Below are 19470 nucleotides of genomic sequence, written 5' to 3'. Positions count from 1 at the left end.
AGCAGCAAGTTGTTCATGCTAGCTCTACATTTAACATTAGATGCAATGGGAAGTTTGGAATTCAGCACTTTACACATCCTCTTGAAGTCTGCAAAATATTTAGTCAAAGGGCAACCTTCCGATCAACTCTATAAAGCTCCTAGAACAGCTCATATATGAGGGAAGGGTTGTTCTGACCAGAATACAGTACAGTCAAATACTCCTGCAATTCCTTGACAGTATTAATATGAGTAACAAGATAACAATAGGCTTCTCCACAGAGTTCAGTATTTGTCCTTAAAAAGGGGCATACACCATTTCCCAGTTAGGGTCTCTAGCATCAGGATTTTTGGTCAAATGGTATTGTTGCCCTCTTCCAATAATTAGTACCCTAACAATTTTACTCCGCTGATGGAAGTTAGTGGCCCCCTCAAGTTTGTGTTCAGTGAGATGATGGGAGGAGGAGGATAAGACCTCGTTCTTGGTCTTTTAATTATCAATCTTAGCCATTAAGTACTACTGTTCTCCACAACTTTTTGCAGAAAGATAACCAAAACCACCAACTCAAAATAGGTCAAAACCACACAAGGAAAATGTGCTTTAGCAGATGTAATATGGACAGCCTTGAAACCAGTCGAACTATATTTTTTTTCAGCACTCTTCAGATTACACTTATAATTGCAGAACCAGAAAAACAGAGGTCAATTAGCAAGCCATCTAGCAGAACCAAAGGACAGATACAATCAGTCACGTAAATCAGAGTTGTATCCATAGATACACAACAGAATCAAACCAGGAAATTCTTCAAACCAAGAAATTGCAGAGTTTAAAGTCGAAGCAGCAGAAAGTCTAAATTAATTGTGCAGAACCAAACCAAGCAGCAAAACCATTCAAATTTGTGCAGAATCCAGAAAATTCATGCAGAAACTCAAAGCCAGACAACAGATTTCAATTCCGTCAATCGCGGGTAAAGTATCACAACTTCTGGTTAAAAAAAAGAAAAAAAAAAATCTGCACAAATCAGTAGGAAAGATTCTCCAAACAGCTGGGTAGAACTTGCATATCCCAGATCCCCCTCCCCCCCCCCCCCCCCCACAAAAAAAAAAAAAAAATCCACTCCAGAACTGGGTACCAATCCTTCGATCACAGAACCAGGAGTTGTGAAGAATCCTTCAGCAAAAGTCTAGAAGTTTTTGGAAAGCTGGTACCTCCCAGAAAAGAGTGTCAGGTACTGAACCCGTTCAATTGCAAGCTGTGAGAGACTTCAAAGCCTGTGTCAAAGCTTCTTCAGGTGTAGCAGCCTGTTGTGGAAAAACAGTTTGCAGATTAGCAAGACTGTGATCTTCCTATGGCTCTGATACCATGTAAACCAGAAATTAGTTTAAGCTGGAGAAGAGAAGACAGGGGAGGTGAGAGGTAGAAGAAGGGGAAAAGTGTATCCCAATAGTCAAGGAGGCTTTTCATAATGTATATTCCTCCTCTGGCCTAAGATTTTATTTATAGGACCAGTGGGCGATTACAGATCTGGAAACAAAGTATGAAAAGGAAACAAAATCTGAAAGGGAAACAAAATCCTAATCTAACATGGAAGTAAGCATTTTTGAGTTAGTGCTAGCTTGAGAATCCTCTCCTATTATTTTTCCTTTTTTCCTTTCCAATACTACCCTTTAACATAATGAAATTTTAATGGATTCAAATGGTTAATTTGGACTAGGGATAGATTTTACTGGCTAGGGTTTAAGGACAACGAAAACAGAAAGAAAAAAAAGGGTAATTGGATAGTTGTGTTTAGAGAATTGGAAGAATAATAACTCACTATTTTTGAAGAAATTTCATAGAATGCTTGAAATTTTTTTTTGGTCAGGATGCTTGAATTAAACCTTGAATCCAAGCTTTCCAATAGTCTTAAAGCTTCTTTTCTGGAGACCGAGTAAGACAGCTAAGTGGAACCCTAGGAGAGAGATAGGGAATTAGTAACACTAACTCACAAAGCAATAACCTCAAAATAGAACTTCCATTAATCAGATCATGGGCTCAATTGGGAAATTACATTGACATGACTTAAGACTAAAAGTAGGACTAAAATAGAAACTAGGACTCAATTAGAACTAGAGTTACAATTTACTGTTAGTGGCATGCACATGGGACAACTTTTCTGTTGGAATTACAACTTCATATAATACTTAAATAAACCATTTAATAGGTTAACTAAAAATCAAGATAACCTGAATGCACTATTTTAGCTGTTGGTGTAGGGGGGGGGGGAAGGGTCCCTATGCTTGATCTACACAAAATGGTGCTCACTTGTGGCTGTTTTTAGGCAGCCAAACTGCCACTAGGAGAAATCAGTCCTTGTTGTAGCTTCTGACAAACAAAGTGGCAACTTCAATATGCTTTGTGGACTCATGAAACTCAGGATTTGACACTATGCGAATAACAGCCTGATTATCACATTATAATCACATAAAGGATCCATTACAAAGCTAAGTTCTTCTGGCAACTGTCTAATCCACATCAACTCACAAGTAACATCTGTCATAGCTTGATTTTCTTGACTTTGCACTTGAGCAGGCAACTTCTTACTCTTCTAGCGCACAAAAATTTCACCACCAAACTTATAATAACCCATGGTTGGTCTTCTATAAGCTAGTCACTCGGCCTACTCTGCATTTGAAAGTCTCTACTTCATCTATAACCTTAGTTGTGTAAAAAAAATCCACCTATAGGAACCTTCATCAGATGGCTCTATATTCCTATAATAGCAACCCAATGAAATGTCAGAGGAGTGGACAAAATCTGACCCACAAAACTGACACCCCCCCCCCAAAAAAAAAAAAAAAAAAGCATTGTCAAGTCGAGTTACAATCAAATAATTCAATTCGCCAACCTGCCTCTAATAGTTCTTATTATCATCAAGAGAAACTCTTGTCATCTGGCATAGGTTACTATTTTGGACCCATGGGGGTATCTGAAGGTTTAGACCCAGCCATTTATATTTTAGACAAGAAATGAATTACATACTTCAGTTGTGACAAAAAGGTACCTTTCATGGATTGAGAAACTTCCACACCTAGAAAGTATATATGCCTTCCCAAATCTTAAGTGTGGAACTGCAGTTGCAAGTATACTTTGAACTTCTCAATGCCCAAATAATAATCTCAAGTAATGACGATATTATCCACATAAACCATAAGGAATTGTTTTCCAGCACCAGAATGACCAAAAAACAAGTCTTATCACATCTACTTAGGCTTATATCTATCACCACCTTATATCTATCACGGTTAAAGTAAATTGACCAGACCACACTCGAGGGGACTATTCAGCCAATATAATGACTTCTTAAACCGACATTCTGTTCTCCCTTTTGAGCAACAAATTCAAGAGGTTGATCCATATATACTTCCTCATGGAGATCAACATTAAGGAAAGCATTCTTTATGTCAAGTTGACATAAGGGCCATTGATAAGTTGTAGCCAAAGAAATCAAAACTCAAATAAGTGTGAGCTTAAACATAGGAGAAAAATTACCTTAGTAGTTCAAACCACGCTAGAGCATACCTTTTGCCACAAGCATGGTAATGTTTGTCGAAGATCAAGGATGACTTAGCCCTAGAGAATTGGAAGTAACAAAACAGCGAGGTCCTCACCCTTCTTATCACTCAAGCAGGAGACGAGAAAATTAACTCAAAGCAAAGCTTCATGGTGAATTTCATAAATCGGTCATGACTAAGAACAGCCAATATATATATATATTGCTCTCCAAGTCACATAAAATATAGAAATTATGGGCTGAGAATATTCTAATGATCTAGCTAATATTCTCAGCCACAAAAAATATAAAATTTTAAAATTAGAAAATTAGAATCTAGGCTTTATAAACCAGCCACGTGCATGAATCCTAAATAGTAGCTTTTAAAAACTTAGGAACACTAGAATAGAAACTAATGTTGAGAATATTTTGCTGATCTAGGTAATATTCCCAGCAACAAAAAATAGAAACTTTCTAAAATTAAAAGTTAAAATCTAGGCTTTATAAATCAGCCACATGCATGTACCCTAATATAGTAACTAACTTTTGGAAACTTAGGAACACTTAAATAGAAATTAAATAAAATCTAATAAAGCTAGAGTCTTTTGCCTTCAGTCTCAGTGACAGGATGAGGGTGATTCTCACTAATCGATAATCAAGAAATGGAAGCGAGTGGATAAATCTAATTAAGACAGAAAGTTATAGATAGGATATTGAATGGAACACTGAGTATCATATTGAAGAGCAATTAAACATCAAAGTTGGAGGAAAGAGCACTTACCATAGGATTCATTGACAGGTAAGGTAGAGGGGTAGAGCTGTGATAGTAGTGGGGCAGCAACTGCTGCTGGACACCTGAGATACATCTTTAATGGTAGACCTGAGGGGAACAAGTTACAATGAAAGTTGAGCTAGAACCTGTGGAAGCACCCTTTGAACAACGTAAACTGGGAGATCATCGTTGAGGTTAGAGCACTAACAAAATCATCAAAATTAGGGGTGGACTCGCAAAAGAATGTATCAGTAGTAACAAAGTATTTTTGTGTCTATAAAGTACAGCGATGATAATGTTTTTTTGAATGAAAACATCTTCCAAGAAGACACTTTAGAGCAGAAAGATCAAAATTTTAAATTCCATAGCGATGGTCCTGAATAATATGGACAAATCCATAGACACGAGGTAGTTAAAAAAAAAAAAGGGGGGGAGGAAAATAACAAAGAATGCGAAATATCACCTTTCAAAACTGAAGAAGGCATATGGTTGATAAGATTACAGGCAGTGCCAGTGGCATCAGCTCAAAAAGGTTTGGCCATCTTCATCTCTTGACCTCCATTAAATGACGATTTTTCCTCTCGCTAACTCCATTTTGTTGAGATGTGTAAGTATAAGAGAACAGATGAAGAATGCAAGTAGAAGTCATAAATGCATTAAAAGTAATGGGAAAATATTCTTTTGCATTACTATTGGAAGAATGCAAACAATAACACTAGATTGGGTACAAATTTCAGCCACAAGATCGCACAAATTTTGAAAACTGTAATAGAGTTTACATGATTGAATCCCATGGATTCGAGTGTACTAAACAAAAACTTGGTCAGACCATTGACTGACATGTGGATAACGCACTTGGTGAAGCTTCCCAAACTAACAAGGGTAACAAGTCAAACTTGAAATAGAGGGTAACAGGTCAAACATAAAATAGAGTGGGAATGACTATCTAACAGCTTCAAACTCTCTAATGAAAGGTGGCACAAATGGTAGTAAATTTGACGAGGTTTAGATATGCTCGAACATGCTACAAAAAACACATCCTTGAACAAGTACACCTCCTTAGACTCACAACCTCTAGCAGACGTCGTCTTCATCATGACATTTTGAGAGGGATGAAAGCTAGAAAAGGAGGTAACAGAGCAGTTATATGTAAATTTATAAAAGATAGTAATTTAATAGGAAACAAAGGTAAGCAAAGAACGGATGATAAAGATATAGAACAGGTAAGATTGACAGTGACCAAGCCCTTAACTTTAGCATGGGAGCCATCAGCAAGAGCAACTACTAAACCAGAAGAACAAAAAGAAGAAACGAACTTGAAATGCTAGTCATATGTTAAGATGCACCTGAATTAATGATGTAGAGGCGAGAGGTACATGAAAGACATGCTATAGCATTACTTATTTAAACAAGGCTGTCAGGAAAGGGCTGTGACTGAGCAGCTTGGAACTGGGTAAAGCGGACATCATCCTCATCAGCCATTTTCAGTCTTACCTGCAGGTTGAAATGTGGCAGCAGTAGAATTTCAAGTACTAGCAGCATTAGAAACTGTGAAGCCTTGCCATTAAACTTCCAACAAGGTCACTAGATATGACAAGGTTGACAAGGTTAACCACGTTGATTGCCAGTCCTTATTGCCTTTGAAAAGAACCTTCGGAAGTGTTAGTTGCAGTTTTACCTGAATTTTCTAGAGGACAATCACTTAACCTTGTCCTTGTGTAGCACCATGAGTTGGGGTGAAAGAAGCAAGGGCTGAATTATTCAATAGGATAGTATCATGGGGGTTCTCTTGAGATACAGGGAAAAATTGGTAAAATAGTGTGTGGGAACCCTTGTATCCTCATCACGTCCAAGGATTTGTCAATGGACCAAGTCAAACTCCTTACCAAGACCGCCCATGAATCTCATCACTACAAGTTGCTTTCTCTGGTTTTGTATTTTAATCACACGAGAGGTGATGGGAAAGTGAAATTTAACTCTTAATACATTCTTTTAAAGTCAGAAAAATACTAGGCCAAGGGGCTATCTTCCAATCAACCTGATAAAACTCTTGTGATACTCATAAATATGAAACATGTTACTTTAGCTAGAATATAGATTATTCTAATAAAATGGGGTGAACCCGACGCTGAAGGCTTCCGCACAAGCAAAGTTTGAGGGGGCAATTTACCTATGCAGCCTCACCCCAGCAACTTCTTGTTCTTTTCGAATTAATGCTACGGTTCATGCCTTTGAACCAAGCATGGATTCAATGGCTCAATGAACCCATTGATTCCCCTTGGAACAGATTAAAGTACATAAAAAACTGAAGAAAAGCCTGTTTTTACCCTAATTAATCCATGAATAAATATTAAATACATCAAATCCTACTTAATTTAAATGGACTACATGAATTTAACTTAACCATAAATTCTCAAAATAAATTACTAATAAATTTTAAGTTTATTTAATTATAAAAAATGGCGTACCCAGTGCCGAAGCTCCCACACTGTGGGGTCTGGGGAAGGGACTTTCTAGGTAGCCTTACCCCTGCTTTTTTTGCAAAGAGGCTGATTTGAACTCGCGACCTCCAGCGCACAATAAAATTCTTCTTTAAGTAGCACATTCATTTCTGGGTTCCATCAAAGTTCCAGCCCATTAGTATCTGATGGTACCTCACAGTAGCCACTGAATTTGAATAGGTGTTTGCACCCTTTAATTCGATAATTTTTGACTGACATAGGGCTTAGCTGTTACCCTGTTGTCTTAGATGGTCTCAGTTTACAGTTTGAAGCAGACATTTGGAGATGGTTGTTTGAGCTTTGAGGGGATGTAGGAGGCAAATGGTGCTTATCTGAGTATAGCATGTGGCATCTTCTTTAATTTTGAGCTTTTGAGTTATGTTGTGAAGGGACCCTAACAATTAGGGTAACCCAGTATGAGTCTTTATTTTTTTTGGTAATCACCCGGTATTAGTCAGTGTCCTTTGTTTCAGGCTATAAATAGCCTTTCTAGTGTAAGTTATTTGAAGATTTGATTGATTGAATGAATTGACTTTTGACTTTTGAGAATAGATTGATGTAGTCGTGGGATCCCTGGGAGGACGACCTACGGCTGGGTTTGAAGCTCTTATTTTCTTCGATTCTGAGATTTCAGCATCTTCTTCAAGCATTCCACTGCAACTCCAGCCAAGCATCCATTCACAAGTAAGTTTGAACCATCCCCAACATCCTCAGCCCTACTCCTTAGTTTCAGCCCCACCCTAGCCCTACCAAAGTAGCCAGAAGCCTTCTTCTTCTTCCCCACGTTTTCAGTCCTAACCCACTAGGATTCCCTCAACCTCAGCCCCAAAACCACCCATTACACCCTCATTAGGATCACCTAAGCCTATAGAAACTAGTCCTAATCGTAAAACTCTCAGAGAAGCCCTAATTCTGGTGTGTAGAATTTCTGCACTTCGTCTTCTTCCTTGAGAAGAGTTGCAGACTTTTGAAGTTTCCAAGAAAACCCTAACCTTTCCAAACTTAATCCCCTTTCTCTGAAACAGTTTCTAACTTACAGATTAGTAGTATTACTAATTCTGAATTACATAAATAGCAACCCTTGCCCCTTCCCAATCCTAGCTAAAACCTTAAATTTCCAAATTCAAATTTGAAACTTGAAGTCCACCAAACTTCATTTCTGTTTACCCATTCCAGTTGAGTTTTAGACCTCTAAACCCATCAACTAAAGCCTCCAGAATCCCTAGTCAGTGCTGGTTTCATTATAGAGGGTCTTGGTTAACAAACCCTAAACCTGGGTTTACATCATATAGTACTCCTAATCACAAGGTTTATTTATAATGTTATAAAACTCACTAATTTCCAGATCTGCCCTCAATCAACTCATGGCAGAGTTAAAATTCATAAAATAAAGAACAAGCCCTAGACTTTAAAAACAGTAAAGGACCAGCCTACCCTTACCTGTTGCCAATAGATAGAAGTCTAACTGTCGGTGCTGGACTTAAACTCAAATCATTAACTAAAGATGGCAGCTATAGTCGGCTATAAAAGACAGGATGTTTGCGTGGAAAATGATTTACACCAAACCATGAACTCTTGAAGAGAACTCAAAGTGTTAATGTGGCCATTTTATCCCTTTTTTGTTTTTCCCGTGTAGTTTCCCTGCCATGTCCAACGTCATTAGTAGCTTTTTTTTTTGGGGGGGGGATGTGTTAGAGATAATGAGAAATATCACAATATAACACGATAGGGCTCCCCTATACTGTTACATCGTGTTATCTCTCATTATCTCTAATACTAACCCTCAAGCTAGAGTATACACAAAGAAAGTTCTAGCTTGGACAAATAAGAATAAACTTGAAAGGCAGTTCCACTCTTGAATCGTGTAGCATCAGACACCAACAAGCTCAATTCAGCACCCCAACTAGCTAGTGTAAATCCATGTCTTCACAACAACCAACAAAAACATTAAACAGCCTTTGCAATAACAGTCTCAAAATGCAATATGCAACGGCTAGAGAAGTCCATCAAATGTGGCAGTTAACAGCTACAAATAAATTTCACCAAATGTAGCACCCTAATAGCTACATAATAGTCCATAAAATTGCAACTCCAATGCCTGCACAAAAGATCTCATGAAAGTTCAACTTCCTTGGCTACACAAAAATTCCAAAAAAGTGTACCTCCAGTTACTACACAAAACCCTATCCCAAGGAAGGCACTCTAACAATCAAACTCTATTGGGGGACATAATAGAGAAGAAAGAAGGATAAAAAGATAGGAGAAGAAGGGGAAATCTTAGAAAAATTAGTCTTGAAGAAGGGGAAGAGGGAGAAGAACACTCATAAGAAGAAGAAGAGAAGAGGAGAAAAGGCGGGGGGGGGGGGGGGGTTGGTGCTAGGGGTGCAAGTTTGGCCCTGGCGGCCTTGACCCGCCCTAAGCCCGCCTTGAGCCGAAATAGGGCTTGGGCTAAAGATTTTGGCCCTAAGGGCGGGTTAGGGCCAAAATATTCTGGCCCTAAACTAGGGCCAAGGGCGGGCCTGGGATTACTCTCTGGCCTGCCCAGCCCATCCCGGCCCGTCCCTGATTTTGGCACTGATCTAGGCCTTGTATTTGGCCCTGATTCTAGCCCTGATTTTGACCCTAATCTCGACCCTCATCTTGGCCCTGATTCTGGTTCTGATTTTGGCCCTGATTCTGACCCTGATTTTGGTCCTGATTCTGACTCTGATCTTGGTCCTGATTCTGGCCCTAATATTGACCCTAATCTTTGCCTTGATTTAGGCCCATGATTTTGGCCTTGATTTGAGTCTAAACCCTCTACTCGTATGGAGAGGAATTAATTATAATCCACATGGGTGAATATTTGACACGTGTTAAATTTTCAAAACATGATCATCCTGAATTTGGCCTGAATTATATATTCATTACCAATGTAGTAAGCATCCACCTGAATTTGGCCTGATCCTGACCCTAATTTTGGCTCTAGTCTTAATGTTAATTTGACCCTGATCATGGATTAGATTTTTACCCTAATCTTCACATTAACATTGATATAACTATAAGTCTCGACTTTGAACTTCAGTCGTTTTGATCATATTAGACTATGAGTTCACTTTTTATACTATTTTTAAGATAATTTTTATTTTTCGAACTAAGTCATTTTTAGTTCCAAAAAATCTTTGATTTTTTTTTGGGACTAAGGCGAGATAATATATTATAAATAATAAAAGTTAGTATATAGAGAATTAATATCTAACAAATCTAGACCCCCAACTTCTCATCATGAATATTGACATCTTTCTTTTGCCTCCAATGTGATATTTCAAAAGAAGGGGAAAAAATATTAAGGACAAATAATTATGTTTGTAACTAAAATATAATTTTCTTTAACTACGAAAAAAATATCAATACTAAATTATCATTGATTTACTTGTTAACAAAGTTTTGAATATGATTTTTTTTTTTTTAATAAGAATATCAATGGGAAGGGTTTTCAATTTCCATCACCACAAGTAATGGAAGAGGTTTTCAATTTCCATCGTCAAAGCAATGAGAGACTTTCAGAGATCAATATAGAATTATGGAGTATGAATTTATTTATGTTTAAAACAACATTATCAACTTATTGATTATTTTATCATTTTGTATGAGCTTGAATCATCTTATATTTCTATGAATTTTATTTTTAGTTTACCTATGATACTTTTATTTTTATTATTATTATATATTTTTTATTTTTTTATGAATTTACATTTGATATTTTAAGTCCAAGGATAGGACCAATTAAGGCTTGGGCCAAGATAGGGGGGGCCAAGACTAATCGGGGGGCCAATTAGAGCTAATCGGACTGGCCAATCAGGACCAACCCATCCCGACCTGGCACAATTAGGGCCAATTAGGGCGGGAATGGGCTTGGCTTGGCCCTATAGGGCTTAGGGCCAGGGACAATAATCCTTGGCCCTGAACTAGGGTCAGGGCGGGAATGGGCTCAAATTAGAACATATAGGGCTGGGCTTGGGCTGCAAAATCCCGGCCCACCCGGCCTCAGTTGCGGCACTAGTTGGTGCACAAAGCTAAAGCTTCAATTCATATTTTTCTATCCATCCTCAATAACCTGATTACAATGGTTTAAATAATAAGAGAGACATACGTCAATACAAAAACAACTATAGTAGGACTCTTGGGAATTTAAAATTAACAAAAAACTAATCATAGTGGACACTTAGGAATTTTAAACTAACCAAAAATGATCTTAGACATCCTCCCAAATAAAAAATTTAATTACATAATCATCCCAATAAATAAATAACAAAATCCGAAATTATCTCTAAAACTCCTATTTTATCTCCTTGTGAGCTGGACTTTGGGCCCACCAAATTTGAATCTATCTCCACGCAAGCTGGAATTGGACCTACCAAATATGAAAATTATCATCTAGATTACTATTCACGTTATTCGGGTGTGAATAGTAACTTCTGGTTGTGCTGCATCACTTTCTCTTCTAAAAAAACTCGTCTTCAAGTTTCATTAAAAAAAAAGTCTGCCTTTACTCAATCCGCATGCACAAAACAACCTTTGATGATTTGCTGCAGCATTGTTCTTACTGAGAAAAGAAATTAGGGGAAAGAAAAAAAGGAGGAAGAGTAGAAAGATCTCAAGGAGGAGAAGAAAAGCAGGGAAGAGAGACAACAAGGTTGAACAAACCGTGAGATAAAATAGAGATTTACCCAAGTTTGGGCTCTGATACCAATTAATGGGGGATAAAATAGAGAAGATAAAAGGATAAAGAAGATAGGGAAAGAAGAGGAAGAGGGAGAAGAATATTTATAAGAAGAAGAAAAGGGGAGAAGAAAGAGGGGGGTGGTTGCAAATGCAAAAAGCTAAAGCTTCAAGTCATATTTGTCTATTCCATAATAAGCTGATTACAAGTGTTTAAATAATAAAATAGACATACTTCAAAACGAAAACAACTATAGTATGACACTTGGTAGTTTACAACTAATAGAAACTGATCATACTAGGACAGTTAGGAATTTAAAACTAACTAAAACTGATTTTAGATACCCACCCAACTTAAAAATATAATTATTCCAATAAATAAATATCAAAATCCTAAATTATCTTTAAAACTCCCACCAAAACAGTTCCTATTTATCTACTTGCAAGCTGGACTTTGGGCCCACCAAATTTGGTTCTATCTCCACGTAAGATGGACATGGGGCCCACCAAATATGAAAGTTATCATCTAGGTTACTATTCACGTTACTTCAGCATGAACCATGGTTCATGTGTCGAGGGAACTCAAGTTTCAACCCAGTGAAAGTGGGAATTTTAGGTCGAAACATGAGAAATTTTGTGGAAACTTGGGAATTTTTCCTGCAAGTTTCAATTGGTTTTAGGGAGTATTCTAGGGTGAGGCTTTGCATATATGCTAATTAATGTATAAAGAATACATAGGCACACATTGATTTTTTTCTTGCATGCAATAATACTTTTTATAATTAAAATATTAATTATTAGCAGTTATTAAATACATGAAAAATTAGAAAAATAGTAGCACACTTCAAAAATAAAATCCAACAACATACATTTGTAGTTCTAGCTACTAGGGTCAACATATATTAAATTCAAAAGAATCCAACATCATTTGAGCATGAAAAAAAAAAAATAAAAAATTAGGTACTTTTTACAATTAGAAAAAATAAAAAAAGTGACACACTTCAAAAGTCAAATCCAACTGTATACATTTGTAGATCTAGCTACTAGAGACAACATATATAAATTCAAAAGAATCTAACGTGATTTGATTATGAAAAAAAAAAGAGAATATATAATTTTCTATTTTTTTAAATAAAAGAAATAAAAAATACTAACACACTTCAAAAATCAAATCTGACAACATACATTTATAAATCTTGCTATTAAAGAGCACATATATAAATCCTAAAGAACCCAACATCATTTGACCACGAAATAAAGTAATAATTAAAAATTGGGGGAAATTTCAGTTACTTTGCAAAAAAGCTTGGAAAACCGTGAAATAGCCATCAAGTAGTGTCGAAATCATTAAACGAGTGAAGCAAAATGCTTAAGGGCCTGTTTGGTTACATGAGTATGGAGATTCAAATCTCTAGTTTCAAATATCTAGAGATTTCAAATTTATAGATTTCAAATCTATGGAGTCATAATTTATAAAATTAAATGTTTGGTTGTAGAATGAAATCAGTGGATTCATCCTAAAAAACTATTTGATCGACGTGATTTTTGTGAATGTGCAAATGTATAGTTTTTTTGAAATCTCTAGATTTCACCCTTTACCCATATAGATTCACATTTTTAGTGTAAAAATGTGAATCTTTAGATTTCATGAATCTAGAGATTTTTACAACCAAACGGGTATAATTCTCTGAATTCATGTAACCAAGCAGGCCCTAAAATGAGTTAAATTCAACTCAAAAGGCTTGAAACACAGGGGGAAATGCAAGTTTTGACTATAGGGTGTTATGCCTCTGTTTTGAATGAAGCTCTGCAAAGTGTAGAGTTTCTTCTGAAAGAGATGATTTTAAGTTAAAAAATCGCTAGTCGAGCCGGTCAAACCATCTTTCGACCCAAATGGGAAAATTTTGCATTTTTTGAGCAGTTAGGACGAAATTTTGCAGGTTTCAATTGAAACCTGTAATTTCGTCTCAATATATACAAGTTTTGTTTCGAGCTTTCAAAATGAAAAAAATTGCATGTTCCAAGGGAATTTTGTACCTTGGCGTGAACAATAACTTCTGGTGGTGCTGAATCAAACTCACTTTGAATCCATTAAAATTCAGAAAAAGTTTCTTGCAATCGACATCTTCAACTTTGCCTTTATGCATCATGAAAAGCAACTAATAATAACCTCAAATAACAAATATCTAAACAAATTTCTTAACAAAAGATACCTAAAGAAAATCCCAATATGTGTTCAATCATCCTCCCAAAACAATAAATAAAGTCCCAAATTGATGTGATGTCCACTAGATTAAGATAATGGCAACATTAGTAATTAATCCACCAATCACAACTTAATTCTTAGTTGAGTTCAAATAAACATAGCAAATAACTTAAATAACTCATGGGGCTACAAAATCAACAAACTGGCCCAACTTAAAGAAGGAATGGCCATATTGCAACAAACCAGAATTTTTCACGGGGTTATTGGTAAAATAAATGAAAAGAATGACAAGTCTGTAAATATTATAAATTTGAAATGGGAATGACATGAATATAATTAGAGAAGTCCCCAAAAGGAAACCCAAACAAATGTCAAAGAAACTTGGAAGGAGAATACTCTCAACGGAAAGATGTAAATAGCATGAAAAGGTATAGGCATAAATTATGGTTGGAAATAATCATTAAATAAGTTATCCTAACAAAGGAAAAGAAAAAAGTGAAGTCAAAGAGGTAATGTGAGGTGGATTTTGTGAAAGGAAAGTAAGCCAAAAATAAAGGGTGAATAAGGTGAAATAAGGCCTAAAGTTAAGGAAACATAAAGGGAACCAATCCTAATTATGTTTTTTTAACCCAAACAAATATGTAATAACGCAATTATAAGCAATATAATGGTCGAAAATCAAGGTGAAACAGGAATCCACTACTGAAAAAAGAAAGGGTGGAATAGGGAACCACGATTGAATTACCTGGAAAAAGGGAGAAATAAAAGGAAAGAAATCAGAGACAAGAAAATAACCAAAAAAGGGGATTAAAAAAAAGGCTTGTAATTGGTAAGGAAGTATGCCCCACTAACTCTCTCTCTCTCTCTCTCTCTCTCTCTCTCTCACCCTCCTTTTCTCTCACTGTTCTATTTTCTACCCTTGACCTTCCGTATCTCATGGTCAAAGTAATCAGAATCTTAGAACCGGTCAAAGAAGAAGACAAAGAGGAAGCCTCATCCCTCGCTGGTCCATTTCTTTGATAAAATTAACATTAGTGCTATCCATCGTCTCAATTCCACACCCTGTTTGCCACCTTCATCTTCAATAAAAATCATATTGATTAGCAATGGCAGCAGCAGAAAGAAAGGAGAAACTACTTCAACTAAGAATCTGGAAACTGAAAAATAACAATTCAAATCACAAACTCTCAAACCTTGCTCACTACTGGTTCTCTGAGATGAAACTCCCAACGATGATCCCATAGCAAAAACTTCCAAATGACATCAAACAAGAGCATTGTGTGATTCTATAGAATGAAGCAAAAGACCCAATTATGAGAAAAATAGCAACTGGTCCGAACTCAAAACATGAGAAAAATAACACTTTTGGAGAGCGGTTACCCCTGTTACAGATGGAGACCAAGAAAACATATACGATTTCCTAGGTTAAATGTTTGTGAGAACCGTAGTTCATCTTCTTCATTGAACTAGGGTTCTGTTCTTCAAATTAGAAACCTAAACAACTCTCAAAACAACAATCTGAAAGAGAAATAAGTACTGGTTACTTTTGCTTTGATACCATGTAAAAAATCCCAAGATCTGTAACAAGTAATAGGTAAAGAGAAGAAGAAAGAGAGATTGAGGGAGAAGAAGAGAGAATAATTAGAGAAGGGTTGGGTGGTAGAATCTGTGTATTCTACCGTATTGGCAAACATATATTAATAATAAACTGAAATATAACTCTTTAACTCTTACCTAATTATGCCTATAGTTTAGTAGGAAACTCACTTAGATTAGGACACTAATGACCAAAGACCTAAGCCAAAAGGAAACCACTAATAACTAAACACCCAAACTAATGAGGAAACCATGATAGGGGGACTCTCCCTATCGTATTACATTATGTTATCTCTTATTATTTCTAACAAGATCAATAAATAAATTCATTACTAAAGGAGAAAGAGGGGGAGGGAAAATACAAGACGAAACAAAACAAAAAAAAAGCCCCACAAAAGCAAAGGGAGGCCTTAAGGTGCCATACAGCAACCTGAATTGGCGAACGGAAAAGAAAAGAGGCGGCTCCAAAAGCAGGCAATAAGGACCAGGAAACGAGGCTAAAGGGCCGAGCTAGATTGAGCCAAAGCCTAGAAAACACTCTGTTTCTTCTTCTTCTTCCTAGAAGACTTGAAATTGACAAGGAAATCTCTATCAACTTGGAAACACCCCTCAGGAATGCGACTACTTGTGCAACCATCACAATCCAGATACAAAGGCGTAGAGATTTTGGTCTCAGGGCTGCCTTCAAGGGCCTCCTTATTGTTCAAGGAACAGAGGTTTTTGCTAGGGACAGGCTGCCCACAATTGGAGGGGATAGCAGAACGAGTGCTAGACAAGGGGGTGGCCAAGGTTTTTAAGGAAATTGGAAATACCCAATTCGGGAGGAGGTACTGGAATGGAAGGAGTAGAGGGAGAGGGAATAGGCTGAGAACAGGGGGAGAGGGCTCCGGGAGAAGGGATGGGGGAGGGACGGGAGATCAAAAGTTGAGGATGGCTCGAGCACAAAGACTTAGGGATGGAATGGGGAGGGAAGCTAGGATGCCTTTCCCTAGAATAGGTAAGGGTAGGATTAGACGAGGAGAAGGGAGAAGGAGAGCAAAGGGTAGGTAGGATGTCTTTTCTTGTAGTTTTCTTGGCATTACCTGAGTTAGCGTTCCTATTTTGTGATAATATCGTGTTTCAAGTTCTATTCGTTGTCTTGGACTAATTGTGTTTCAAGTTCTCTTTATTGTCTTGGATGATGAGTAGTCCTTCGTATCCCAAGGCCTGAGTTCTAACTCTGGAAGATCGCCTGATGTCAGTTTGTTCTGTTCTTCATCTTTTTAACTGGTCAGGCTCTGCATGCCCACAGATAGGATGATCAAGGTTTGCTGAGATTTGAGGGAAGCAGTTATTTTAGGCCGTTATGATCTTCTTTCTTCCTCTCTGCTTGTTCTTTTTATATGGTTCTTAATTCATAGCTTGTTTTTCAGTGATACATCTATTTGAATAAAAAATATGCATGCAATGCATGAAAGACTGTAGATGACTGTAGATATTGATGTGAAGCCATGAAGCCACCTTGCTTTGAAATTTTGAGGTTTACTAATGTTCTCAACAGCACCAGAATTTTTTTCCAGGCTTCTGTGTAGTTTACAAAGGCTTAAAATCTTTGTTAGAAGACTGAGCATTTTGCTGATCCCTGTATAGTGAACTACTTTTAGTTCATGAGTGCGTCCCTGACATCATTTTGCTTATTATATTTGTTTGATTAGCATGGAAAAATCACACCGAGGGAGGAGTTCGAGAAAATTCTGGCCAAACAGAAGATTGAAGAACATGAGGTATTGAATTGATAAAGCTGTTCCTTGTGGCAAGTATAATTTTTCTTCCAAACTTTGTTTCTTATATTCATCAAATAGGCAAGTCTTGGTGGTAATTATTTGGTGGATTCAGAGTCTTATTGGAATATCTAAAGCATGACACAGTTGAAATACTCTTTCAGAAAACATTAGTTTAAATTAGGATAAATAGTACTCCGGACTCAGAATTTATTGATCACAGTTCCAAAGGAAATTAAAATGCCTTTGTGAAGTTTTGAACAACCTTTTAATTTATGTTGCTCCTGTGATTGTCATATGTGCAGTTAACAGATATGGATGAAGCTATGGCACAAGCTGTGGACATTGGTGAAACTGATGTGAGCTCACATGCAACAATACTTGATATTCTCCTATTTGCTGCCCCCTTTTTCTTAGTTTATCTTGGTCCCAATTTTGTCTTTGATGTTAGAGGATTACTGCCGAATTATCATTCTTGAGTGTTCTGCCATATAAATTGTATCTTCACATTTTTTTTTAGGAGGAAGTAGAGGACAGTGATGTTGAGGAAGATGAAGTAGATGAGAAGATAACACGGAATTGGAGTGTTCTTAAAAGTAATCCTGAGCTCCGCAAATCCAAGGTGCTTTTCTTTTTTTAGCTTTTATTTCTTTCTTCCAGCTAGTCAAATTGTCTTCTAGATACAAATTAAATAATTTAGGAAGCATTTGGTTGCATGATTCCCTGGAATCGTCATTCATGAAATCATGATGCTGAATTTTTAAAACTGTTGTGAAAAGAAATTGATTGCACCTAGATCCCATTTTATCACCTAAGGAAGCATTTGGTTGTGTAATTCATGTAATTCTGTAGTGACATGTTTTACTTTGCAATCTAGGTAAAATGGGAACTGTTTCAAAGGGAATCAAATTCGTAATATAAAAACTTTAACCTGAATATGAGAAATAAATCTACATGAAAAAACTATTTGCTTACTTGTACTAGCTGGATTCTGGTCTTCTACACCATGATTCTTGTAGGAGGATGTGATTCTGAGATCACTGTGGAGCTGGTCTCATCAATGAATCAACATATAGTATAAAAGCGTGACTTAGGAAGCAAACTTTTTCACTACCAAATGGCTTTGCCCAACCAGAATCACTTGCCAATTCCATTGAATTGCCCTGCCCAACCAAACAAATCATAAATTGGAATATACAAACACTAGATCAAAATTAGATCAGCGATCCATTTGATTTGGAATTATTTCTTTTCTCAATTTAAGTTCAACTGGGTATCTGACTGCTTTATAATAATATGAACAAGAGTCTGAATGACTCATGTTCAACATTAATAAAAAAATTAAAAAAAAAAAACTTAGACATGTCCAAATTTTAGCTACTGTCTTTTATACTTTTCCTTTTTAAAGAGAAGTTGCAGATGAGATCAGCCTTCTTGTTTCTTGAGAACCGTCCATCTCTGAACATATGAAGAGTTCTCTTTGAGATTAACTTATCAACCATTATTTTTCACCTGGCAATGCAAATAACTATAGTTTTTGTGTTCATTTTTGTCAGGAAAAACCAAAGAAAGAAGATCCCGTGACTCTAAAGGATGCTATTGATGATTCGGAGAACTTGACAGATTTTCTTCTGGACTTTGAAGAAGATGAATAAAAACTAAACTCCACTTGGAATTATATCAGGGCAAGATGTGGAAACTCAAAACCAGTGGGGAAAAGATTTTGTCTGCTGAAACTTTTATGGGCAGAGATGGTATGTTGAAGCTGGGAGCGATAGAGCTAAAATGAATGTTTAGGATTAGAGTATGTACTCCACTACGTCATGATCAAGGTAAGATCTATCTAGGAACATCCCTCTTATGTAGCTTCTGTGTGCTCTCCAGAATTGGGAATCTATCTTGAAGGAAATGGTATTTTTATCATTCTGTTGTGCTATTTGTGTACTATCAATCTGTTCAGGAAGAGAAAGACCATCAATTGGATGATTTAGACCAACAGACTTCACTATTTGTTCTATAATTTTGCTTCATATAGGACACTGTGGACTCACTAGTCAACTCTTATCACATTTCGCTCTGTGGATTGACCACATTGAAAGAACGCGCCAAGCCAGATCAGTTGGTCGTGGTGGTGGTGCACTGCCAATACTTGATTATCGGGGGGCTCTGACATGTTTTATCTTACGAAGAAAGGCCAGGGAAGACCCTGCAATCCCAAAGATTGGATTACATTCGAAGCATCAACTTTGAGCATTTAGCAGATTGGGTCCGGCCTGGCTACTTACAACCGATTTGGTTACAGAAGTGTCATCATCTAAGCTTTTTGGAATTTTTCCTTGCTGCCATGTGGGAATCTTCCACACGGCTATCTGATTGCAACACATGGCTTTTCCATGGTTGTGATATCCTCTGCCTCTTTAGTC

General features: G+C 36.8%; 1 protein-coding gene across 2 annotated transcripts in view; it reads left to right on the top strand.

The window, feature by feature from the left end:
- The window catches only part of PTAC12 (plastid transcriptionally active 12), a 64135-nt gene extending 44665 nt beyond the window's left edge, over nt 1–19470 (top strand). The window contains exons 8-11 of one of the 2 annotated variants that reach the window (XM_089167650.1): nt 16982–17050; nt 17353–17406; nt 17568–17669; nt 18604–19470. In XM_089167650.1, the coding sequence (XP_089023776.1) occupies nt 16982–17050; nt 17353–17406; nt 17568–17669; nt 18604–18702 (324 nt within the window). In that variant the 3' untranslated portion in view covers nt 18703–19470. The remainder of the gene's footprint in view (nt 1–16981; nt 17051–17352; nt 17407–17567; nt 17670–18603) is intronic. The other variant, XM_089167649.1, reaches the window with a different exon arrangement.

This window comes from Hakea prostrata, chromosome 9 (genome assembly GCF_041222555.1).
Source record: "Hakea prostrata isolate BN-2017 chromosome 9, UWA_Hpros_2, whole genome shotgun sequence".
Classification (NCBI taxonomy): Eukaryota; Viridiplantae; Streptophyta; class Magnoliopsida; order Proteales; family Proteaceae; genus Hakea; species Hakea prostrata.
The sequence above is the reverse complement of the archived record's forward strand: the minus strand, read 5'-3'. Positions and strand labels throughout refer to the sequence as shown.